Source organism: Garra rufa, chromosome 10 (assembly GCF_049309525.1).
Source record: "Garra rufa chromosome 10, GarRuf1.0, whole genome shotgun sequence".
Taxonomy (NCBI): Eukaryota; Metazoa; Chordata; class Actinopteri; order Cypriniformes; family Cyprinidae; genus Garra; species Garra rufa.
Window position 1 is genome coordinate 43,676,997 of NC_133370.1, and position 26,259 is coordinate 43,703,255.

The following is a 26,259-nucleotide window of genomic DNA, read 5'->3' on the forward strand; positions in this document are numbered from 1 at the left end:
TGGGACCTTAAGGGTTTTTTGAAGAACAGCAAGGCAGTTTAGACTGTTCAGGACAAGGAACTCATGAACAACTACCACTAAAAAAACAGCTGTGGATCATTCAGGTAAAAACACACTATTAAGAACCTATCTAATATATTTTCTCTTGTGGATTATATGTAAACTTCTTTTATGTGAAATATCTTATTCAGGTCAGTACTAAATAAAAAATAGCATGCATTTTGTATGATCCCTCCTACTTTGGTAAAATTGAACATTAATTTAGCAGATTCTGCAAGGTGTATGTGAACACACAAATTTGCATTTACTTCAGTCATTTTTGTTGCTACACTGAAACTTACTTGAAATTCAGAAAAATTATTTTGCTCATGTGTATATCTCAGATAGCCATGACCCTTTCAATACATAGTCCCCTGACAAACATTTAGCAGTTTCTTAGATTATAGGGTTGCACATTACAGGTATGAATAAAATAATGTTACAGTGCATATAAAGGTCTTACAGTTTTCTGTACACCTGAAATGCACTAAAGCATAATTGGTATACACTGTATGAATTATCAAGAACATTCTGGGTGTTGATATGAGCACTTGATGTGACTAATGATTATGAGCATCTCATAGTCCAAACCTAGAGCATTCCCTGGTGTTATCGTCATGTGACTCAACAGTGTATGATACAGAAGGCAAATCTGCCTGCAAAACACAGCAATTATAAACCAGGTCAAGTGGTTGTATTGTCTCTAATTTTATCTAACCTACTTTAATGTGAACTATATACAGGTTGAGTTTTATCAAGAGATAAAATGCTTTCATTAGATGTGATAGATTGTGCAGAAGTGCATTTAAATCATATTTCTTAGAGAAAAAAGAGAGAATAAGACAAAATGCAGCTTTTAACTCCATATGTTTGTTTTTAATTAAACAAAATTCATTGCATCTGTTACTTTCATAATATTGTGCTTCACATATATAAGTGATGGGTAGTAATTGATTACATGTAATCTGGATTAAGTAATCAGATTACAAAAATTTAGTATTTGTAATTAGATTATATTACATTTTAAAATGCTCAAAATAAGATTATAGTAACTGTTAAACCTTGAAGTGATGGAATGATCAATGCATCATGATGTAGAAAAGGAATGGAATATATTGGATTTCCCTTTTATAAGAAAAATCCTATTCAAATTGATAAACAAGTTATAAACAACCTGAAATAAGTCAAATCTAAAAGTAGTCCAAATGCATTACCTGAATGAGTAATCCAAATTAAACTACTGACTACAGTTTCATCATAAAAATTTGTAATCTGTTAGACTACAGCTCGTAAATAATCCCCCCAGCACTGTTTACTAAAACTTTGATTATGTGAAATAATGTCTTAGTTTTTCAGTTCAATAATGAATTTTATAAATGTTTTCTATTAAAATAAGCAAAAAGTTTCACTACATTAATATATTTAAAAAAAATACATAAAATAAGACTTTAGAATGGGATAAAGCATACATGATTTCTTTTTTTTGTGTAAAACTTTTTGTGTACTTAAATGACATTTCTCCTCTTGACATGACAGTTTATCCCTAACTTAATTCATTTTGTCCCATTGACCGCTATTTTTTAAGTGCTGTTTTTTAATAGCTGTATGTATGTGATTTTATAGAAATATATTTAGATATACAGTTGAGATCAAAAGATTACATACACCTTGCAGAATCTGCAAAATGTTAATTATTTTACCAAAATAATAGGGATTATAAAAAATGCATGCTATTTTTTATTTAGTACTGACCTGAATAAGAAATTTCACATAAAAGACATTTACAAATAGTCCACAAGAGCAAATAATAGTTGAATTTATAAAAACAACCTCAATCAAACGTTTACATACACTTGATACTTAATACTGTTTTTTTTCTTTAGTGATAGTTGTTCATGAGATCCTTGTTTGTCCTGAACAGTTCAACTGCCCGCTGTTCTTCAGAAAAATTCTTCATGTCCCACAAATTCTTTGGGTTTTCAGCATTTTTGTGTATTTGAAACAATGACTGTATGATTTTGAGATCCATCAAACAATGACTGTATGATTTTGAGATCCATCCTTTCACACTAAGGACAACTGAGGGACTCATAGTCATATGCAACTATTACAGAAGGTTTAAACGCTCACAGATGCTTCAGAAGGACAAACTGAGGTAAATTTAACTTCTTCTGGGAAACAAGTAAGTATCTTCTGTAGCTTCTGAAGTGCATTACTAAATGAAAAAAAAACATGATATTTAGGCGAAATAAGACAAATGTTCACATCTTCACTCTGTTCAAAAGTTTTCACCCCCTATCTCTTATCATTATGTTTCCTTCTAAATCATCAGTGAGCGTTTGAACCTTCTTTAATAGTTGCATATGAGTCCCTCCGTTGTCCTCAGTGTGAAAAGATGGGTCTCAGAATCATACAGTCATTGTTGGAAAGGGTTCAAACATAAAAATGCTGAAAAACCAAAGAATTCGTGGGAATTAAGAATCTAACAGGTGTATGCAAAGTGTAAGTAAACTTTTGACTCGAACTGTATTTCTCCTTGCCTAGAGGACAACTTGGGTAAACGGCCCAGCTTACCCCAGTCTCCAAATGGCATCCGTTCAGCAGAATGACCCCACGTAACTTTTTTCACACCTACCACCCCTCTCCGCTAGAGGGAGCACGTTTCCCCGGGCATTCGGCGTCAATGAAAGCAATACAAAACCCTCTGTAAGGAGAGCACAGGGAAGCTCTCCGAGTAGCCACGGCATTCCTGACCAAAATAATCTTCTTTATCACACATTTCACGCCCTATCCTCTGTTCTCAACAGCTGGGATACAGTGGGATAAGAGTATGGATCATTAATCGCCTTTCAAACCCAGCAGCTCATGGAATATTCGCGCTGATAGAGAAGATTCCTGGGAACTCCGGAGGAAGCAAAGAAAGAAAGAACGAACGGGATTAACAAAAAAGTCAACTGGCGGGTGAAAGCGAGCAAAAGCCCACTCTGGAGGGGCATCAGGGGAGCCCCTGCGCTGGATGACCGCCGTTCACTTCTCCCCAGCGGTCTGCAATGGGGGAGACTAAAGTTATCTACCATCTCGACGACCAGGAAACTCCATACCTGGTCAAACTGCCCATCCCTGCCGAAAGGGTCACCCTGTTGGACCTGAAAAATGCTCTCAAGAAACCAAGCTACAAGTTTTTCTTTAAATCTATGGACGATGATTTTGGGTGAGCCTACCGTACATTAGTTTTCTTCGCACTTCTGCATGTATTTCTCGGGTTTAACGGACAATTCCAGCTCTTCGCACGTTTCTCCCCTTGTTTGGATTGTGAATCGACTGCTTTGTTTTTTTCAGGCTGATAAAATGTGTTTTATTAGTTGTGTTGGACACAACTGTGTGTGAACGGAGTCAAATGAACAGTGTGTGTGTGCGGAGTTCAGCAGGGGTGAATGTTAGGTCCTGTTCAATTGACGACGGCATCCATTTTAAGGCTGGATTACTCTCAAATATGGCTTTTGGCCTGTCGGCACAAGCTTTGGGTGCAGTTAGTTTGATAGTTAGTGGATGGTTGGTGACCACAGTCAAAGTATCAGGGGACGGAGTTGTTTAGTGTTCTTTCTTCTTGAATGTTCTCCAGCGTCAGTCTAAATTACCATGACTACACAAAAAGCACTCTTGGTTTTGGGGTTTCTTTACGCTTATTGTGTTCAGATCCGGTTCCTAAAGTATTTTCTTTTTTTACAAAGCGCCTCCGCGTCAGAACATTCATGAGGGAGTATCGGCGAAACTAATTCGTTTAACTAACGTTAACACTTTGAGGAATTTTCCACCTCTAAAGCACATCGAAGTACAGTAGAACCGATTTGAATGCGCAGTGCGCATGCGCTGCTCAACGGCCATATGTCCCCAAAACCGAACGTCCCCCCAAATGATAAAAACAGAAAACATTCTAGGTGCGTTTATGTGGAATTTCAGACGCGTTTCACCTTATTTATGGTGTGGGCTTGATCATTAGCCATGGACTCGCTTTTCTCAAGGTTCCCATCTTTTAAAAGCCGTTTGGAGTTTCTGTGAACTCTCTGACCTCTTATTTAGGCCTTCATTAGGCCTTTAAAAGCAGACCTTGTACACATTTGGATAAGTAGACCGGGGTTGCCAGGTCATGGAAAAAATTTTAATATCAGGGATTTTAAAGTGAGGTACAGCATGGAAATTAGAAAGCTAAATACATATAAATAAGCTTTCCATTGATGTATAGGTTTGTTGGAATAGGACAATATTTGGCCGAGATACAACTATTTAAAAATCTGCAATCTAAGGGTGTGAAAAATCTAAATACTCAGAACATTAAGTTCTTAGCAATGCATATTACTAATCAAAAATTACATTTTGATATATTCATAGAAAATTTACTAAATATCTTCATGGAATGTGATCTTAACTTAATATCTTAATGATTTTGGGCTTAAAAAAATGGTTATTTTAAGCCATACGGTGTATTTTTGGCTATTGCTAGAAATATACACGTGCTGCTTAAGACTGGTTTTCTAGTCCAGGGTCACATTTTTCAAGCCTTGCTTTACGTTTAAATATATAATTGGTTGTGTATTGCTCATTGCGACTGCTTGTAAAAAGTTAATCTTGTCTTATCAGAGGTAGGCTATAGATTATTTAAAATTTGTCCGGCATTATCTCTAGAATAACTTAGTAAAAATGTAAGTAAGTAAAATTGGAAATCATTTGTCAGTTATCATGAGTAGGCCGTGTGTGTTCTAAAAGTGTTGGATTTCAGATTTTTTTGGACATTTTCTTTATATCTTGGCATTATTACAATATGCAGGGTTGCCAGATCAGAAAAAATATCAGGTTTTGGAGTGACATACAGGCATGGAAATTAGTAAGGTAATGTAATTTTGCGAGCATTGCTTTGTGTTTAAAAATATAGTTGGTTAGATATTGCTAATGCAAGGTAGTGAAATGTCTTATCGGACATATGTGTGCTTCGTAGTTTGATATATTTACAGTGAGAAATTTACAAAATATGTTTATGGAATGTGATATTTACTTAATATCCCAATGCTTTTGGGCCTAAAAGAAAAATTGGTTATTTTAAGCCATACAGTGTATTTTTGGCTATTGCTACAAATATTCCTGTGCTGCTTAAGACTTTTAAGGTTTTGTGGTCCAGGGTCACATTTTTCAAGCCTTGCTTTAAGTTTGAATATATAATTGGTTGTGTATTGCTTATTGTGAGTGCTTGTAAAAAGTTAATCTTGTCTTATCGGAGGTAGGTTATTATCATTAAATAGATCAATTACAATTTGTCCGGCATTATCTCTAGAATAACTTGTAAGTAAAATTGGAAATCATTTGTCATTTATCATGAGTAGGATGATAAATGAAGACATTTAAAACATGTATTTTACATCTTGTCATTATTACAATATGCAAGGTTGCCAGATCATGACAAATTAGAAATAGGAGGTTTTGGAGTGACAAACAGGCATGTAAATATAGTTGGTTGGATATTGCACTTTTTGAGTGCTAGTAATGATTAGAACATGCTTGTAAGGCAGTTAAATGTCTTATCGAACATTTGTGTGCTTCATAGTTTGATTAAATATAGTGTTTTCACGGCATATCATCAATTGTTGGCCATATTGGCGGCACTAAACGTAAACAGTGCCACTAAACTAAATGAAACTTGCATATTTTTCTAATTATTGCTGCTGAAATTGATCAGTTATTGTCATGTTTTGGGCTGTACTAATCGGTCGACCGAAAAAAAAAACCATTTGGAGTACTATAGACTGCCAAAAGTTATAACAAATCAAGAAGAGTGCAAAAACTTTCTGAGCAACATTAGGTGTTTGTGGTAGTCCAAACTGAACCAGGATTTCCAAAGCAAGAATCTTGACAACATTCATGTTTGTTTTTATCATTTCTGGTAAGGTAGGTGAAATATGAGGCTAATATCTTAATTAATGCTGCTCATAAGTATTTAACCACCTATTAACTTTAGTTTGCCATAATATTGCACTTTCCTGCTTACTTAGTCCTCCTCTCTCTCTATATATATATTTTTTCATGGTTTAGACAGCATAAATTAACAGAACAACGTATTCAGTAGTACATTAACGTGCAATCAATGCTGTTGTTTACATCCGAGTATCCGAGTGCCAATGTGGCCATTGATAACTGACCAAACCGTGACTCAGTATCTCTAGAATGACTTCTAAATAAAATAAAAAATTATTTGTCAGTCATCATGAGTAGTTAGAAAAGCCACGAAAATAAATTTTTCATAAAGTGTCGCATTTCAGATTGACATTTTTTGGACATTTCTTTATATTTCGGCGTCGGATCGTTAAAGGTTGTGAAACGTTGCTCTATATTTGTGTTTATGTTTAAAAGTTCATTTATTCTGTCTGTTACCTGTATCTTTAAACTAACCCCCAGCTTGTGAATAAGTCCCATTTGGAGTGCTGGCTAGTGTTCGTGTCTTGTCTGTCTGTTGCATTAGGCGAAAGAATGTTGACTTGGAACAACTGCAGGCAGCGACTGTGGAATGCCCTGATCGCTTCAGCGCTGGCAGCTTTACAACCTTCCCCAGTGAAATATGTCGTAGTTTGATCGCCCCGTTCTCCTCCCTTTAACTCCCCTTCAAAAAAGTTCATTAAAAGCTTAAAGATGTTCGCCGTTGAAGGGCAGGCTCAGATTTCTGCCAAATGGAAACGAATAGCTCAATTGAATCCGTCTCTGTTGATGTTTTACATGTCTGTCAACACAACAAAGAGTCTTTTAACACATTTTTAAGTGATGTTATTAGATTAGAGAGTGTTTGGGAATGAATTAAAGTTATTTTTTTTGCTGTATGCACATAAAAATGGGTGGTTTATGTTAATGAAAAAATAAGCAGGGTTTAAAATATTACGAATCTGTAGCATGGTTTTAAAAACCACAGACAATAATTTTGACTTGCCTCAGTTTATAAATGATATTTGATTTTTTTTTATAAATTTCATGTCTATACTTCATAATCCAACCATACATATTAATTATATTAATAAAGTTTTAAAATGAGTCTTTTCTGCTCACCAAGGCTGCATTTATTTGATCAAAAACACAGTGAAAACATTAATATTGTAAAATATTATTACAATTTAAAAGAACTGTTTTGCATTTGAATATATTTTAAAAAGTAATTTATTTCTGTGATCAAAGCTGAATTTTCAGCATGATCCTTCAGAAATCATTCTAATATGATGATTTGATGCTTAAGAAAAATTTCTTATTATTATCAATGTCAAAAAAATATTGTTTTCAGGATTCTTTGAGTATACAATTTAAAAGAACAGTGTTTATTTGGAATAAAAAAATATTTGTGTCAGTGTAAAAATACTTTCTGCTACTTTTGATCAAATTAATGCATCCTCATTGAATAAAAGTATTAATTTCTAATGAAAAAATAATCTGGGTTTAAAATATTACGAATCTGTGGCATGGTTTTAAATACCACAGACAATAATTTTGAAGTCCCTCACTTTATAAATATAGTTTAAATATAGTTTACTTTTAAAAAGTTCATGTCTGTACTTCATAATTAATTATATTATTAATAAAGATTTGTTTTTGTTTTAAAATAAGTCTTTTCTGCTCACCAAGGCTGCATTTATTTGATCAGTAAAAACATTAATATTGTGAAATATTACTACAACTTAAAAGAACTGTTTTGCATTTGAATATATTTTCATGTAATTTATTTCTGTGATCAAAGCTGAATTTTCAGCATGATCCTTCAGAAATCATTCTAATTTGATGATATGATGCTTAAGAAACATTTTTAATCATTATCAATGTAGAAAAAAATGTTTTATTTGTTTTTTCAGGATTCTTTGAGTATACATTTCAAAAGAACAGTGTTTATTTGAAATAGAAATATTTTGTCTCAGTGTGAAAATACTTTCTTCTACTTTTGATCAATTTAATGCATCCTTTCAGAATAAAAGTATTAATTCCTATTTAAAAAACCTTTTAGAGAAAGCATAAAATATGTGTGCTGTTGAAAAATTGTCACACCAAAGGTTTATTTAATTTGCGAGCATTGGAACCTGATATAGTAAAAAATAGTAAAAGAAAAAAAAAAGTTATGCAGTAAATGTAAACAATTAGTAGTAAAAATGATCAAAAAGTGTGAGAAATTGTTTATGTTTTACAAACGAATATGCAAATCTAACTGATCTGATTGAGCTCATCGCATACCAGTCATGTTGGTTGTAGATGATTTGAGCTCGTACTTGTTTTACAAATGAGCATTTGAACAAACAGTTCTTTTCATACATGCTTGTGAACTTTCTCCTGGTACATTTTGTACAGCTGAAATATCTATGAAAATATCTTTGAATTCATGAGTTTGGTTTCTTATCTGCTGGAGTCTCCCTGTGTTTAGTTCTTCGGGGAGCACATGTGTGTGCATGCTTATCTGATTTATGCGTTTCTGATCCAGCCCGTCCTTTTCTTTCATCTAATGGCATTGTCTCATTTACGTATTCTAATTTATTCCCAGACACTCTGGGGATCTCTAAAGCCGAGCTTTCTTTTTTACAGCTCTGCGGTTGGAAAATAATATTTTTCTCTCTCTTGGTTTCTTGTGTTTCTGCAGGGTGGTCAAGGAGGAAATCACTGACGACAATGCGAAACTTCCCTGTTACAATGGCCGTGTGATTTGCTGGGTGAGAACAGAAACGCACACTGACACACATGCATACCGTCCAGCCCTGCATCTTAATTCCCTGGTGCTCCTTGCATAATAGATCAGCCTTTTAATTCAGCCCATTCCCGGTTCTCTTGAGTGCTGGCTCTGCTGTATTTGTATTTTTCAAAGAGTCTGCCAGTCATTCCTGCTCAAGGTTCACTTCGGTCTGATGCAGCTAATCAAAGACTTTGGTATGCTGCGCAAGCTTTGTTTCATGAGCGGCTGATTTATATTTAAATGGCATGCAACCACAAAGAACATCTTTTTCATTCTGAATGACAGCATGTGCACGCACAAACACATTTAGTTTAATATATTGCTATGTAAACAAACCAGTTTTGGGGTTAGCACAAATAGCCTTCTGATTTCTCACACCAATAAAAAGAGTAGATGAGTGTGATAGGATTTTTAGAAAACTGCCAGTGATCCAGGCAGTATTGAAAACATGAGCAGAAATCCACATGATAAAAGTTTTTTTAACAGTAAGATTTTAAATGTTTTTAAAAAAAAATTCTCTTCTGCTCACAAAGTCTGCGTTTATTTGATCCAAAGTACAGCAAAATTTTGAAATATTTTTACTATTTAAAATAACTGCTTTATATTTAATTATATTTTTAAATGTAATTTATTCCTGTGATCAAAGCTACATTTTCAGCATCATTACTCCAGTCTTCAGTGTCACATGATCCTTCAGAAATCATTCTAATATGCTGATTTGCTGCTCAAGAAACATTTATTATTAACAATAACAGTTGAGTAAATTTTTTTTTCAAGATTCTTTGTCGAATAGAAGGATCTAAAGATCAGCATTTATTTGAATTATTGAAAGTAATACTGTTATTTAACATATTTAACAAGGAATGTTTTAAATTGATGATAAAGACATTTTTAAATGTTACAAAAGATTTCTTATAAATAAATTATATATATAAATTATAATAATGTTTTTTGAGCAGCAAATCAGAATATTAGAATGATCTCTGAAGGATCACGTGACACTGAAGACTGGAGTAATTATGCTAAAAATTCAGCTTTGAAATCACAGGAATAAATTACATTTTAAAACATATTCAGAAAACTTATGTTTTCTTCTTTAAAAAACATTACAAATCTTACCATTTAAAAACTTTTGACTGGAAGTGTACGTTCTGTAATGTGGGATATTTTTTGATCACCACTTTTTCATCAGTTAAGAATAATAAAGATATTTTGACCGTAGCTAATTCTGATACCTGGGCTCAGGGTATCGGCCGATACCGAGTAATGATCCGATATCTTGGTGTGTATCTGTTATCCCTATTTAAGACTTATCCCTATTTAACAGTAGTTTTTTTTTATAGTTAGCATTACTACTACTGGTTTTCTAACATATATAACAGAGATTTCTGGGCAGAATTAGAAAAATTCTCGCTAGATCTCGCAGCAACCTTATTCATTGTGCAGCGAATTCAAACACTTTTCACTGGATCTCGCAGTAGTAACAGAAGCTGGATTTCCATTACCCTTTAAATTGCGCAAATTGAAAATATGCCTAATGGAAATGCGTCAATAGCTCAAAAACTCCCATATATCGCCAAAAGTTTTTACGCTCGCATGAGGTGGTTTTTAGAGGCTATTTCGAAAAAGCAATATTTTGCAAAACAGCAATGGAAATGTTTTTTTTTTTTTCGATTAAAAATAGCCATAATTCCACAAAAATCCGCCATGACTTATCGTGAGGGGAAAAAGTTAAGTTTCAGTCGCATAACATCGGTTAATGGAAACGCCGTCATTTCACGATACTTTTTAATCGACATTTATAAAATAGCGCCAAAGTTTTGCGTAAATCTGTAATAGAAACGCAGCTACTGTTGTGAAATCAACTCTTCATTCCGCATAAAGCTGTTCTGGGGTCGTGCAAGTTTATTTGTGTTGTGGTCGAAGCTGATAGCTCAAATGTAGCGTGGTTTAGTTTCGCTTTTGTTTCATTTGCCGTTTGATGTTTCCCATATGCAACAGAAATGGCAGCCCTTATGAGTTAAACAATGCGGTGGTCGCGCTAGTGCTTCCGCTCACAAAAATTTGTCAAACCGGCAGAAAAAATGGTCTGGAGCCCTGTGATATTACAGCGAGTGTCATGCACGCTTCAGTGCAAGTAGTAAACAAAAAGTGCATCTGCCCATTCATAACACAGAGACATACAGAGTTCATATTTAAATAGTCGTTTTGCAGCGTAATATTTACAAATATTAGTCCATTACGCGATTTGTGGTTATGAAGTGTTATGACCTACTTTTGATTAATTCATCCAAACTTTGACCAATTTCATGACATTCTGTAACTGTAAACTCCGTTTTTATGAGCGGATTCCGTCTTTTTTTTCTGCATTTGCGGAAATCATAGGGCCCTACGTTTGAGACATGTTGCCGTTTTACTGGCTGGTTGGTCCAGTCTGAAGTACTGCCAAACAGCAGACATACTGCTAGCACGTTTGTATTTCTTCTTCACGAAAAAGAACTGACTGACTTAGAATATTTTGTGGTATCAGTGGCATTTCTGATACTGGTATCGGAATCGGAACAACTCTAATTTCTGAATGTGAAACAGTGTTTAACCATGTATTGATTCATACAGTGGTATGCGAATGTTTGGGAATCCCTTGTAGAATCTGTGAAAATGTGAATAATTTTAACAAAATAAGAGAGATCATACAAAATGCATGTTATTTTTTATTTAGTACTGTCCTGAATAAGATATTTTACATCAAAGATGTTTACATATAGTTGACAATACAAAATAATAGCTGAAATTATTAAAATAACCCCCTGCAAAAGTTTGAGAAACCTTAGTTTTTATTACTGTGTGTGGTTACCTGGATCTACGATTGTTTTTTTGTTTTGTAATGGTTGTTCACGATTCTCTTGTTTGTTCTGAACAGTTAAACTGAGCACTGTTCTTCAGAAAAAAATCCTTCAGGTCCTGCAGATTCTTCATTTTCCAGCATCTTTTGCATATTTGAACCCTTTCCAGCAGTGACTGTATGATTTTGAGATCCATCTTTTCACACGCAGGACAACTGAGGGACTCAAACACAACTATTAAAAAAGGTTCAAACACTCACTGATGCTCCAGAAGGAAACACGATGCATTAAGAACCGGGGGGTGTAAACTTTTGAACAAAATGAAGATGTCCAAATTTTTCTTCTTTTGCTAAAATATCAATTTTTTTTTCCTTTTAGTACAGCCTTTCGTTAGCAACAGAAGATACCTGCATGTTTCGCGGAAGACAAATTAAGTACAATTTACCTTGATCTTCAAATTCAAAAAGTTTTCACCCCCCGTATATTAATGCATCGTGTTTCCTTCTGGAGCATCAGTGAGTGTTTGAACCTTTTTTAATAGTTGTGTTTGAGTCCCTCAGTTGTCCTGAGTGTGAAAATAAGAATCTCAAAATCATACAGTCACTGCTGGAAAGGGTTCAAATATGCAAAAGATGCTGGAAAATGAAGAATCTGCAGGACCTGAAGGATTTTTTCTGAAGAACAGTGCTCAGTTTAACTGTTCAGAACAAACAAGAGACTCGTGAACAACCATTACAAAACAAAAAAACAATCGTAGATCATCCAGGTAACCACACACAGTAATAAAAACTAAGGTTTCTCAAACTTTTGCAGGGGGTTATTTTAATAATTTCAGCTAATATTTTGTATTGTCGACTATATGTAAACATCTTTGATGTAAAATATCTTACTCAGGACAGTACTAAATAAAAAATAACATGCATTTTGTATGAGCTCTCTTTTTTGTTAAAATTATTCACGTTTTCACAGATTTTACAAGGGATTCCCAAACTTTTGCATACCACTGTATATAACCACTTGAGGTTACTGTGAACTGTGTTTCATTGTTTGTTTCTTTGCATGTCTTTAATAGTTGGTGTCATCAGACGGCTCCCACTCAGATGGATGTTCAGTGGCGGAGAGTCAGTCCGAGCGGCCGCCGTCTCACGAGAGAAGCCAAGGCATTGGAGATTCCAGACCCCCGTCCTTCCAGTACGCTTGTCTGCTGTGTTGTACAAATGATCAGATCGAATCACAAGTTGGCAGTAAAACTCAAAATAAGGAGCATGTTCTCACAGTCTTTTGTTTCTCTCCCACACAGTCCAAAGGCTGCAGGCAGCCGGCATGGTGTGGATGATGAGACGGAGACTGATTCGGTCGTGTCACACAGGAGGGAGAGGGACAGATCGCGCAGGAAACACTCACATGAGCACTCCGGTGTGTGTCAACATTCTCATTTCTGTGCATGACTTACGATTAGAGGTCGACCGATATCTACTATTTAAAAAAGGGACTGAACCATACTTTGTAAAACAATAAACGTAATAATATTAATTATATAATGAGCTTTAAAGTTAGTTTATAGTTAATTTATGTTAACAAAAGCAACTTAAACATTTAAAAATATCAGTAAATGTTGAAATTAACACACTAACAAGGAACAATACTTCTGTTCTATAGCTTTTATCAATCTTAGTCAATGCTATAAATGGACTCTTATTGTAAAGTGTTACCATTTCATATCAACAGTCAAGCTAAAGATGGCTTTAAAGATGATCTTTAAACATCTACACAAAAGGCATAGTATTGAAATTACATCATATGTAGATTTGTATGTATACTCTCATAGATTCTATTCTAGAACACTTGATGAATATCAAACCGAGCAAAAGCCCAGCACCGCGTCTAGGAGATCTCGTATCAGTTATCTCACACACCGGACGCGTTGCATTCAGTTCAAACAACGGTCTAAAACTGTTTATTCAATCACTAAATGGATTTCACTTCAAGAATGATTAAAAAGCAGTCTAGAGGAGTTTGAAGTTCTGTGTTTAAAACAACACAGCAAATGGAAAGAGAGCACAATCTAAATTCTAGCTCTCTATATGAAACATACAGATTTTATTAGAGCCAGTGTTGTTTTTGACAGCAATTTTGGATTTAGTTTTAGTCATATTTTAGTCATCTGAATAGTTTTAGTTTTAGTCTAGTTTTAGTTGACTACTAAAGCTACTAGATTTAGTTAGTTAAAATCCAATGGGTTTAGTTACAGTGTAATGCATTTATTAAGCATGTCTCTATAATAATCAAACTCATTATATAGATTTGATATTAAGGTTTTATCATGATAGACACAGATTTAACTGCTAATTTAAAGGCTAATTATGCATTTTATAACAACTTGTTTACCACGTACTTCATTCTTTCAAGCAGACATTAATTTATATAAATACATTTAGATTAATTTAGGGCTACTAAGATGACTCAGTCAAGAGCAGTGAGTGATTTTCTGTCTTTCTTTTGTTGCTTCATTAACATCAATGCCACAGCCAATAGCAACTAAATTAAGCTGCTGACCCTTTAAAACTGGCTGCAGTGTCCAACATTCTCCTGACATTCTCCCAACTCTTTATGTTCACCTAAGATGTGACTGTGTCAATGTCATTTTTTTGTATTTCTCAGTTCATGAGACGTGAAAGAGTAAGTTGTGTGCTCTGTGAGAGGCGTTTAGAAAACCGGACCGAAGCGAGTTCTCTTTTGCATTGACAAATCTATCCATATGTCTGTTATTCACTTACTCCCACATATTGACATTTTTTTATGTTTTATGAGATGTGCAGCAAATGTATGCTAACTAGATTCGCACCAAATGAATCTCTTCCTAAATCGTCCCTCCCTAACATTTTTGTCAAATATTTTTTATTCGTTGACGAAAATGTCAATAGATTTACGTCATAGTTTTTGTCGTTAAAAACGAGTTTTCGTTTCTAGGAAAAAATGTCTTTGGAATTGTCAACAAAATTAACACTGTTTGAGCCACAGAAAGAAAAACGTTTTGCTAAAAAATACACAATCTACCAGCCCAGGGTGAAGTCTTTATGTACATTTACATCAGGACAGATATTATGTATTTATTGTAGAACTCTGTGATTCGACAGGATTTCTCTCACAGTTGAACACCGTTTGCTTTCTCATGTCACTATCTTTAAATATGCAACTTGGTGGCTAACAAATGCGTTATTGTGATCAGCTAGATGTAAACTAATGCAAACAGATGGTAACATTCGTGACATTTACCATTTGGGTTGGACTTGTGTGTTTTGGTCACATTGTTTTAACATCTTGAGGTGCGGCTAATGTTTGCGTCCTCTCAGCCTTTATAGCAAATATATGCTGTTCTATCTCTACCAATGCAGTGTCGAGTCAACAAAGCAAATACTAAGTAATGATATGAAAACATGTACTATAGTTAGTTGTCAATGTTTGAAATCCGCATCTGAAGTGTTCAGCGCGCAGTATCAGTGTGTAAACAAACAGCATGTGCAGGCAGTGATTTCTGCCTCTAGAGGCCGCTCTCGTACTGTATATGTATAATAACAGCGGAGCCTTCTCAGCCGCTTCAACGATGGACGCAACCCGGAAAAACTATCTGCTTGGATTTTTGCCAACAGATCAACTATCGGTGCCGATTAATCGGCAAAACCGATACATCGGTTGACCTCTACTTATGATGCCATGGTTTTATCAGTAAAATATTCGTATTTAAAAGTAATAATTAATATTTAACTTGAATCAGCATTAATATCAATGGTGCTTTATCTAGGAGGAAGGCAGAATGGCTACTCGCGGGGTGGCAGAGGCATGGATCTGGGAGGTTATGACATCTGTGACAGCCGTTCTTCCCTCATGAGCAGTGAACTGGAATCAAGCAGCTGTTTTGACTCGGATGACGGCTCCACCAGCCGGTGAGTCTCACAGCATTTGTTCGTTCCCAAACCGGTGCGCTGAATATGATTACAGTCCCAATAAGCCCCAATGGTTTAGTGAGGTTTTTCACAGCTCTGACTCGAGCAATTTGACAAGCAGATGTGGGAAATCATAGTTTATGGAGATTTTGAAAATTGTTTAAAGTACATGTATAGCAATGTTATTGATAGGGTTGGGAATCTTATTTTGTTAAGGTTGGATGTTTTATGGTAAGAAATGTGCTTTTTAATAATAATAAAAAACACATTTGCTGTATTACACGTGCTTGCCTGTTTTCAGCTTATCAGCCATTTTTTCAGTAATGTAGGGAGTGTGTGCGCATGGTTGCCAGGTTGGGAAGATTATAAGTAAACCACTGGCCAGAAAATGTATCTATTTAAACGGTTAGTTCACTTCCAGAAAAAAAACTTCCTGATAATTTACTCTACCCCCATGTCATCCAAGATGTTCATGTCTTTCTTTCTTCAGTCGTAAAGAAATTAAGGTTTTTGAGGAGAACATTTCAGGATAATGGACTTCATTGGTGGCCAACAGAATTCAATGCAGCTTCAAAGGGCTCTACACGATCTTAACTGAGGAAAAAGGGTCTTGTCTTGTGATGGTGAGAACATTTTCCCACCAGTTAATCAACGTGTGACAACACCGATAATACCGGTATCCTCGTGCGTGGGTGGGTTGGTAGTTTCCCTCTTTTCCTCACTTTCCATCACTTTAAAACTGCGTAAAAACCTATGTGCATATACTTTTACTTTTTAAATTAGAGGCAATTCGGCGTAAAGCAATTGTTAGTTTTTAGTTTCTGAATTTTTCCTCTCTTCCTCCGTTTTTTACTTATACTTTTAAATTAGCAGCAATTCAATGTTAATTGATTGAATCGACTTACAACGCCAAACTAACTTAGCCTATATTAATCATATAACCTTTATTAACAAAACAAATAAAAATGCACCATATAGGCTAAGCCTAATATAAAATAACAACTAACTGAAACAAAGTTTAAGGTAGCCTATACAAAACTGAAAATAAGTAGGCTAACATGGAACCAAAGAAGAAATAATAGTAGATTGTTTATTAGCAAAAAACGAATAAGAAAGCACAGAGACACGGCATACACCTTGACTTCAAATAAAATAAATACATTACAATTTAAGTTGAAAAAAAATTACAAATCAGCAGACACTGTGGAACCAGTTAAATAAGAAATACATGTTTTAAAAAAAAAACACTTCCTATCCTCTTAGATAAATGGCAAAAGTCAAGTTTGGATATTTTTTTTTAAATCCAAAATATTGCCAAACAGGCGCTTTTGCATTTTGTTTCGAAACTAGCCTAATTCATTTGCTATCGTCTTGTCTTTCTCACCTCTCTCTTCTTGTCAGACTGTATTGAGCAGCCATGTTCAGTTTTTAATTGTACTTTCTGTTAACTGTTCTCTAACTAAATTAAATGATTTTTATTACTATAAAAAATCGAAACAATGGTGGCGGGCAGTGGACAGGTGATAAAACCGGTGTTGCGGCTTCACACCAGTATCACCATCATCACCGTCTATCGCAGCAAGCCTTTAAAAATATTTAAAAAATTAACATTTATATACTATTCAGGGTTTCCGCGGGGCATTAAAAAGCATTAAAAGTCATTAAATTGATTTTGCGAAAATTAAGGCCTTAAATGGCATTAAAAAGCATTAAATTGTTTTATACAGGCATTAAAACTTTAGTGTTGAAGAAACAATTTTTACCAATTTATCTTGAATGTAGCCTGTATAATTAATAACTTTGATTCACTGTCGCGAAGTATGATAAACACGGAAGCAGTTTGGTAATTGCTTCTGGCCGGTCCAAAATTGTGTGACACAGACTTTTTAAGAGCAGCCAGTTTTAGCCTCTAAGAGTTCAAAGTTTCTGAAATTTTTCTGTTCAGAATTGACATTTGAAATTTTGAAATCTGCAAATAAACGCTGACATTTTAAGCTGTCTCCTGATCCATTTCTAATTATGTTCAGCAGAGTAATGTATGTTCATTGTTGCCTCATTGTAAGACCGCATGAAAAAAATGCATTATAATATACACGCATTCATACACAGCCGTGTTAAGTTATTGGTTGCGTATGGCATTAAAAATGTTAGAAATGGCATTAAAAGACATTGAATAAGATTTGAAAATCCTGCAGAAACCCTGCTATTTAACCACTAGCTAGACTTAACACATTACGTAACCATGTTGGAAAGGCCATGCGTGATGTAGGCGGAAGTACCGACCCAGTGTTTACAAAGCGAACATGCAAAGAATGTCAAACACCATTTACAAAAAAAGATAAAACAACAATTTTAAAGTTTTAAGTTTTTCACCCTATTTTTTAAACCGAAGTGCACAGGCAAAGAACTAACCGCGCATGACCTTGCCAGTGTGATTATGATAACAGTTGGGCATCACAAAGCTAGTGCAAAACAAGCATTTGTGGTTAAAAAGCATATCAGTTTTTATTGCTTTAAGAAAATGACTGCCAGTTGATCCCCATTGAAGTCCACTATATGTGACCCTGGACCACAAAACCAGTCTTAAGTCGCTGGGGTATATTTGTAGCAATAGCCAAAAATACATTGCATGGGTCAAAATTTTTGATTTTTCTTTTATGCCAAAAATCATTAAGAAATTAAGTAAAGATCATGTTCCATGAAGATTTTTTGTAAAATTCCAACTGTAAACATATCAAAATGTAATTTTTGATTTGTAATATGCATTGGTAAGAACCTAATTTGGACAACTTTAAAGGTGATTTTCTCAGTCTTTTTGATTTTTTTGCATCCTCAGATTTCTGATTTCAAATAGATGTATCTCAGCCAAATATTGTCCTATCCTAACAAACCATACATCAATAGAAAGCTTATTTATTGAGCTTTCATATGATGTATAAATCTCAGTTTTGTCAAATTTAACCTTATCACTGGTTTTGTGGTCCAGGGTCACATATGGAGAACAATCCTGGAATGTTTTCCTCAATAACCTTAATTTCTTTTCTTTTTTTTTGACTGAAGAAAGTAAGACATAAACATCTTGGATGACTTGGGTGTGAGTAAATTATCAGGATTCTTTTTGTTATTCTTGAAGTGAACTAATCCGTTGAGTCATTCTCTGATTGGCGGATTTAAACTCTTGAAATCTGGCAACCATGAGCCAAGCCTGTGGAGGCTTGTTATGAGTGCAAGATAATGCAAATGCCAAATTAAAATGAAACATTTGTAGCATAAACAACCAGCGGGCAAATATAGCAGACGATTATGCCTGAGAACAAACTGAGAGAAGCGGGAATTGTAACCATGATTAAAGTACAGTTCATCAAGCAGCCTCAATTTTTTTTGGTATTTGATATTGTAGTTTAGTATTTTATAGTATAAATTGCTGAAATGTACTAAAATTCATTACATGAAGTCAGAATCAGACTCAGAGCTGTTGAAGTGATCCAATAATGAAAACTGTCATCATTTACTTAGTCTAATGTCATTCGAAATCTCTACAACTTTTGTTGATCTTGTTATTTTTGAAAGTAAATGGCAGCATAATTAAATTTGTTTTTCGTAAATCAATCATTCCTCTTCAGAAAACTTTGTTTAAATGGCTTGATTCATATGAAAGCGTCAAAGTTTGGGGTACATTTGAGAAATATCTTCAGTGGCGTTTTGAAGATAACTGGAAGTTACAACATGAGTGTGACAGAAACCAACCTTATTAAGTGATTAATAATGTTTCACCTTGCATGTGACTCAAATTGAAATGTGAAGCTCATGTAATGTCCGTATTCTGACATCCGTTCTGCAGTTTCAGCAGTGTTACGGAGCAAAGTGGCTCGTCCAGGCTAATGAGACGGCATCGCAGGCGGAGACGCAGACCCAAAGCCCAGCAAATGGAGAGGGTGAGACAGCGGACAGAGCTCTTAAGTGTCTAATGCGATAAATAAAACGTCCTGTGTTAAAGCCGACTTCGTCTCTCTTTCTACAGTCTTCGTCGTTCAGTAGCATCACTGACTCCACAATGTCGCTGAATATCATCACTGTCACTTTAAATATGGGTGAGTCTGCATTATATGGATTTATTTGTTGCTTTTCAGTTAAACTCTGATTATATAAACAACAAAAACACACCTTCAAATGCCTTATTGCTTAAATTAAATTGGTGCTGTGCAATAATTAAAAATATTAAGGGCACATTTTTTCTTTTGTTGTTTTATTAAGCAAATTATATTTTTCTGCCTGACAAACCTGATGTATAAACTAAGGATGATATTACAGATGTGCAATTTTAATAATGACAAAAAGTGCATAAGAAAAGAACTACAATTAAAATATCAGTTGGAAAAATTTACACTTATTTCAGTTAGTCGCTAAGATGACATTTCTAATTTTTAACAAATGTTAAAAATATTGTAATAATGACAAAAAGTGCATAAGAAAATAAAAAAGTACAATTACAATATCAGATGGAAAAACATACACTTATTTCAGTTAGTCGCTAAGATGACATTTCTAATTTTTATTTGTTGAAACACTAAAATTATTAAGTGGAAATAAATTAAAACTGAAATAAAAATGTACAAAATATTGTTATAGTGAAAAAAGGTGCATAAGAAAATTACAAAAAAGTACAATTAAAATATCAGATGGAAAAACGTACACTTATTTCAGTTAGTCGCTAAGATGACATTTCTCATTTTTATTTAAGTTGAAACACTAAAATTATTACGTGGAAATACATTAAAACTGAAATAAAAATGTAAAAAATATTGTAATAGTGACAAAAAGTGCGTAAGAAAATAACAAAAAAGTACAATTAAAATATCAGATGGAAAAACGTACACATTTCAGTTAGTCACTAAGATGACATTTCTAATTTTTATTTGTTGAAACACTAAAATTATTAAGTGGAAATAAATTAAAACTGAAATAAAAATGTTAAAAATATTGTAATAGTGACAAAAAGTGCATAAGAAAATTACAAAAGAACTACAATTAAAATATCAGATGGAAAAATTTACACTTATTTCAGTTAGTCGCTAAGATGACATTTCCAATTTTTATTTATGTAAAAAAACCCACAAAAATTACTAAGTGGAAATAAAATAAATTAAAACTGAAATAATTTCAAAATATTGTAATAGTGACATAAAGTGTGCAAGAAAATTACAAAACTACAATTAAAATATCAGATGGAAAATGTGCACTTATTTCAGTTAGTCGCTTACGATGACATTTCTCATTTTTATTTAAGTTGAAACACTAAAATTATTACGTGGAAATACATTAAAACTGAAATAAAAATGTAAAAAATATTGTAATAGTGACAAAAAGTGCGTAAGAAAATAAAAAAGTACAATTAAAATATCAGATGGAAAAACGTACACATTTCAGTTAGTCGCTAAGATGACATTTCTAGTTTTTATTTGTTGAAACACTAAAATTATTAAGTGGAAATAAATTAAAACTGAAATAAAAATGTTAAAAATATTGTAATAGTGACAAAAAGTGCATAAGAAAATTACAAAATAACTACAATTAAAATATCAGATGGAAAAATGTACACTTATTTCAGTTAGTCGCTAAGATGACATTTCTCATTTTTAACAAATGTTAAAAATATTGTAATGACAAAAAGTGCATAAGAAAATAACAAAAAAGTACAATTAAAATATCAGATGGAAAAACGTACACTTATTTCAGTTAGTCGCTAAGATGACATTTCTAATTTTTATTTGTTGAAACACTAAAATTAAGTGGAAATAAATTAAAACTGAAATAAAAATGTTAAAAATATTGTAATAGTGACAAAAAGTGCATAAGAAAATTACAAAATAACTACAATTAAAATATCAGATGGAAAAATGTACACTTATTTCAGTTAGTCGCTAAGATGACATTTCTCATTTTTAACAAATGTTAAAAATATTGTAATGACAAAAAGTGCATAAGAAAATAACAAAAAAGTACAATTAAAATATCAGATGGAAAAACGTACACTTATTTCAGTTAGTCGCTAAGATGACATTTCTAATTTTTATTTGTTGAAACACTAAAATTAAGTGGAAATAAATTAAAACTGAAATAAAAATGTACAAAATATTGTTATAGTGAAAAAAGGTGCATAAGAAAATTACAAAATAGTACAATTAAAATATCAGATGGAAAAATGTACACTTATTTCAGTTAGTCGCTAAGATGCCATTTCCAATTTTTATTTATGTAAAAAAAAAACACTAAAATTACTAACTGGAAATAAAATAAATTAAAACTGAAATTATTTCAAAATATTGTAATGGTGACAAAGTGTGTAAGAAAATTACAAAAAAACTACAATTAAAATATCAGATGGAAAAATGTACACTTATGTCAGTTAGTCGCTAAGATGACATTTCTCATTTTCATTTATATTGAAACACTGAAATGATTGTAATAGTGACAAAAAGTGCATAAGAAAATTACAAAAAACTACAATTAAAATATCAGATGGAAAAACGTACACTTATTTCAGTTAGTCGCTAAGATGACATTTCTAATTTTTATTTGTTGAAACACTAAAATTATTAATGTGGAATACATCAGATGGAAAACAGTCTCTCTTGCTTTACCTCATTTAGAGAAGTATAACTTCCTGGGCATCAGTATCGTGGGTCAGAGTAACGAGCGAGGAGATGGAGGCATTTACATCGGCTCTATAATGAAGGGTGGAGCGGTGGCGGCCGACGGGCGGATCGAGCCCGGTGACATGCTGCTGCAGGTGAGGATTGGATGAAGACGTGTTCAGGACCGCAATCTGACACAAAAGCTGGTTGTTTCAGTTCAGGTTTCTGTTTCCTCTCACAGGTGAATGACATCAACTTTGAGAACATGTGCAACGACGATGCCGTACGAGTGCTGAGGGAGATCGTGCATAAGCCTGGGTGAGTCATATTACAAAACAATCATGTTATATGGGACGTGTTTAGCTTAACAACAACAGTGTGTTAACAGCTGCACCAATCCTCTTTTTCTTTCTTTTTTTTTTTTTTTTTTTTGCAGACCCGTGTCGCTTACTGTTGCCAAATGCTGGGACCCAAACCCGAACAGTTGCTTTGCTTTGCCAAGGAGTGAGTGTTAATTTTTCGTTTGTTTTTTCTCCGCTTTTTCACACACTCATTTACACATAAGTCAGTTTTTTTTGTCAGAGACAGGAATAAATTAATACTTTCATTTAACAAGGATGCTTTACATTGACATTAATGTCACAAAAGATAATTCTAAGCAGCAAATCCGCATATTAGAATGATTCTGAAGGATCATGTGACACTGAAAACAGTAATTATGCTGAAAATTCTGTTTTACATCACAGGAATAAATTACATTTGAAAATACATTACCAGTCAAAAGTTTTTGAACAGTGAGATTTTAATATTTAAAAAAAATGCAAAACAGTAAAATTGAAATATTTTTACTATTTAAAATAAGTGCTAAAAAACTATTATTATTATTATTATTATTATGCTGAAAACAGCTGAGTAGATTTTATTTTGTTTCCTTGATAAATAGAATAAATTTATATGCAATAGAAGCCTTTTGTAAATGTCTTTATCATCACTTTTGATCAATTTAAAACATCCTTGCAATATAAAAGTATATAGCAAGCATGCTATTGAAAAAAATTGACAAGCTTTTGAATGGTATAGTGTATAATAATTGAAATAAGTTAAAAAAGCTTTTTATTTGCGATAAATTATCTTTGGATCTTTCTATTCTTTTGGAATCCTGAAAAAAAATCTGTACTCACCTGTTTTAAATATTTATAATAATGTAAAGAAATGTTTCTTGAGCAGAAAATCAGTATAGTATATTAATTCTTGAAGGATCACGTGACTGGAATAATGATGCTTTTTTATTAAATGTATTCAAATATATTCAAATAGAAAGCGGTTATTTAAAAAATTACAAATATTTCACAATAATATTGCTATTTTTACTTTATCAAATAAATGCAGCCTTGGAGAGCAGAAGAGACCATTTTTCAAAAACATAAAAAAAATCTTGCCAACCCCAAACATATGTTAGGTATTGTATACCTTTTAATGATCAGAAAATATATATTGCTCACATTTTACTTTTAAAATAAAATAGTTCTTGATAAAAATTGCTGCAAAAACAGTGATGTTTTATTTTAATATAAAGGTGTCCAATAAAGCATTGTGATAGTTTTAACAACAGGATGTAGTTCCCTATCATTGTTTATCTTGAGTTTTATAGAGCTTGTTGCAATGAAAACTGCTTTATTGAGTGCTGGTTGCCTTCTGTTCCAGGTGAGCCCATCCGGCCCATTGACCCTGCAGCCTGGGTGTCCCATACGGCGGCCATGACTGGTGTCTATCCTCCCTACGGCATGAGCCCTTCCATGAGCACAGTCACCTCCACCAGCTCTTCCATCTCCAGCTCCATCCCAGAAACTGAGAGTAAGACATTTTGCTCTTCACTCTTTAGGCTTGACACTCTTTTTTTAGCTAAGGCATCCCTATTATTATTGCATATACTTGGGCTTAGATATTTAAACAAACCCCTGACCCTTACATTTTGTGTAATTCATCCTATAATACAAGAATGATCCCTTAAAGGAGAAGTTCACTTCCAGAGTAAAAAAAATCCTGATCATTTACTCACCCCCATGTGATCCAAGATGTCTTCAGTCGCAAAGAAATTAAGGTTTTTGAGGAAAACATTCCAGGATTTTTCTCAATAGTGAGTGACTTCAATGGGGATCAACGAGTTAAAGGTCCAAATTACAGTTTCATAGAGCTTTACATGATCCAAGCCGAGGAATAAGGGCCTTACCTAGCAAGCCTTCTTTTTATCATGTAGAATTATTTATTATGAAGCTCTAATCAGGATTTTTAAGCATTTAATCAGCTTTTTAGTTTGAGGGGTGAAGCAGAGCATTTCTTAGACATTTTTCAAGAATGTACATTTATCTCGCCTAAATGTTTGATCATGCAGTGCATTTTTTTAGAATTGTGCGATTATTGCACAGTTACACGCAGCACAAGCCTGATTTCCGCAAACACATTTATCCATTATTTTGATTTCAAATCCAAACAGTATTATTGAAAATGCTTTCACAGCATTGTGATTCATTTTTTTACACAGTACAGTAATCTTTCACAAACAAGTTTAAACAATAAATATAAGCAATACATTATTCAATGCTTTTTACTTTGGCATTTACTTCTAGATTTATTTATTACATTGCTCAAGCAAGTGCCAAAACATTTAACTGCCAAACATTCTAAATTAAAAATGACTATTGACAGAAACAGTTCTAATGCTCTAATTTGTTTTCTTACCTCCACGAGTGCTATATATTCTTGCCTTGTTTATCTAAAAATGCTCTTTTACTTTAAACCCAGCCAAAAACCTATATGCGTTGAAACACAGTAGACTTAAAATGATATGCATTTATGGTGTAATTATGACATTTTCGTGCCAATCCTTGTTCATATTTACTGCAAACAATGCCCTGTCACTTTTTTTCTGCGCGTGCAGCACAGACTCTGTGCGGAAACAATCTCTGCACTGCTGCAGACGCACCGCACCTGAACGCTTTAATCCATTTACGAGCGCGAAAAAAAAAAAAGCACTGCAAACGGTGTTATATGTGTGGTTCAAGTGTGCATGAGTGCCTATTCTCCAGGAGAGTGCACGAGTGCTGAATGAATGTTAAACACTAGAAATAAATAAAAAATAAATGCAATTTATAAACTTTAGCGATGATGTGACAATCCCTGTGTCAACTGTACAGCATACAGCTCGCTTATTTACTTTATAAGTTATTTAACTAGGAAATATGAAATGCACCTCACCTTCAGCATTATAATTGTTTTACTCGCGTTGGTTAGAGGCTGAGACAGTGCCACGGTTTGGTTTATGAGATCAGCCTTTTTCCCAAAGCAATTATCGGCCAATAGTGACCGGTAGCTGATCAATCGGAGCACCCCTAGTTGGTACTTCTGACTACATCATGTGTGAGCTCGAGCTAGTGCAAGATGAGCATTTGTGGTTAAAAAGTGTAAAAATTAAAAAAAATTTTAAAAGAAAATGACAGATCGTTTTGCTAGATAAGACCCTTTTTCCTCAGCTGGGACCGTTTAGAGGCCTTTGAAGCTGCATTGAAAGATAGTGGATATAGTGGATAAGTCCACTATATGGAGAAAAATCCTGGAAAACCTCAAATTTCTTTTCAACAGAAGACAGAAAGACATCTGGGATCACATGGGAGAGTAAATTATCAGGACATTTTTATTCTGGAAGTGAACTAATCCTTTAAATCATGTGGCTTGTTGAGTAATTAATCTGTTAATTTTCTAAGTGAATAGACTTACTAGTAGACCTGGCAATTGACAAAATAGGTGAAAAAAACATTGCTTTGACTTACATTGAAGAGTCATATTTGGATTCTTGGGTGTGGAACGTGGGAGGTCCTGGTTTCTCGCCACCAGGCAGATGCTCTTGTAAACTGTGTTGTTCTTCTCGCAGGGTTTGATGACTACCACCTGTCCGTCCACAGCGACATGGCAACAGTTGCAAAAGCAATGGCCTGTCCAGACTCAGGACTGGAAGTTCGAGACAGAATGTGGCTGAAGATCACTATAGCCAATGCTTTCATAGG

The 26,259-nt window shown here is 33.9% G+C and overlaps 1 protein-coding gene across 1 annotated transcript in view; it reads left to right on the forward strand.

Moving 5' to 3' along the window:
* The first annotated feature begins 2,740 nt into the window (after window positions 1-2,740).
* dvl3a (dishevelled segment polarity protein 3a) overlaps window positions 2,741-26,259 on the forward strand; it is a 31,549-nt gene continuing 8,030 nt past the window's right edge. The window contains exons 1-12 of the mRNA XM_073848555.1: window positions 2,741-3,250; window positions 8,687-8,756; window positions 12,692-12,810; window positions 12,920-13,035; window positions 15,422-15,563; window positions 19,405-19,498; window positions 19,585-19,654; window positions 22,214-22,353; window positions 22,440-22,516; window positions 22,635-22,702; window positions 23,903-24,052; window positions 26,127-26,258. Of these exons, the coding sequence (XP_073704656.1) occupies window positions 3,090-3,250; window positions 8,687-8,756; window positions 12,692-12,810; window positions 12,920-13,035; window positions 15,422-15,563; window positions 19,405-19,498; window positions 19,585-19,654; window positions 22,214-22,353; window positions 22,440-22,516; window positions 22,635-22,702; window positions 23,903-24,052; window positions 26,127-26,258 (1,339 nt within the window). The 5' untranslated portion in view covers window positions 2,741-3,089. The remainder of the gene's footprint in view (window positions 3,251-8,686; window positions 8,757-12,691; window positions 12,811-12,919; window positions 13,036-15,421; window positions 15,564-19,404; window positions 19,499-19,584; window positions 19,655-22,213; window positions 22,354-22,439; window positions 22,517-22,634; window positions 22,703-23,902; window positions 24,053-26,126; window position 26,259) is intronic.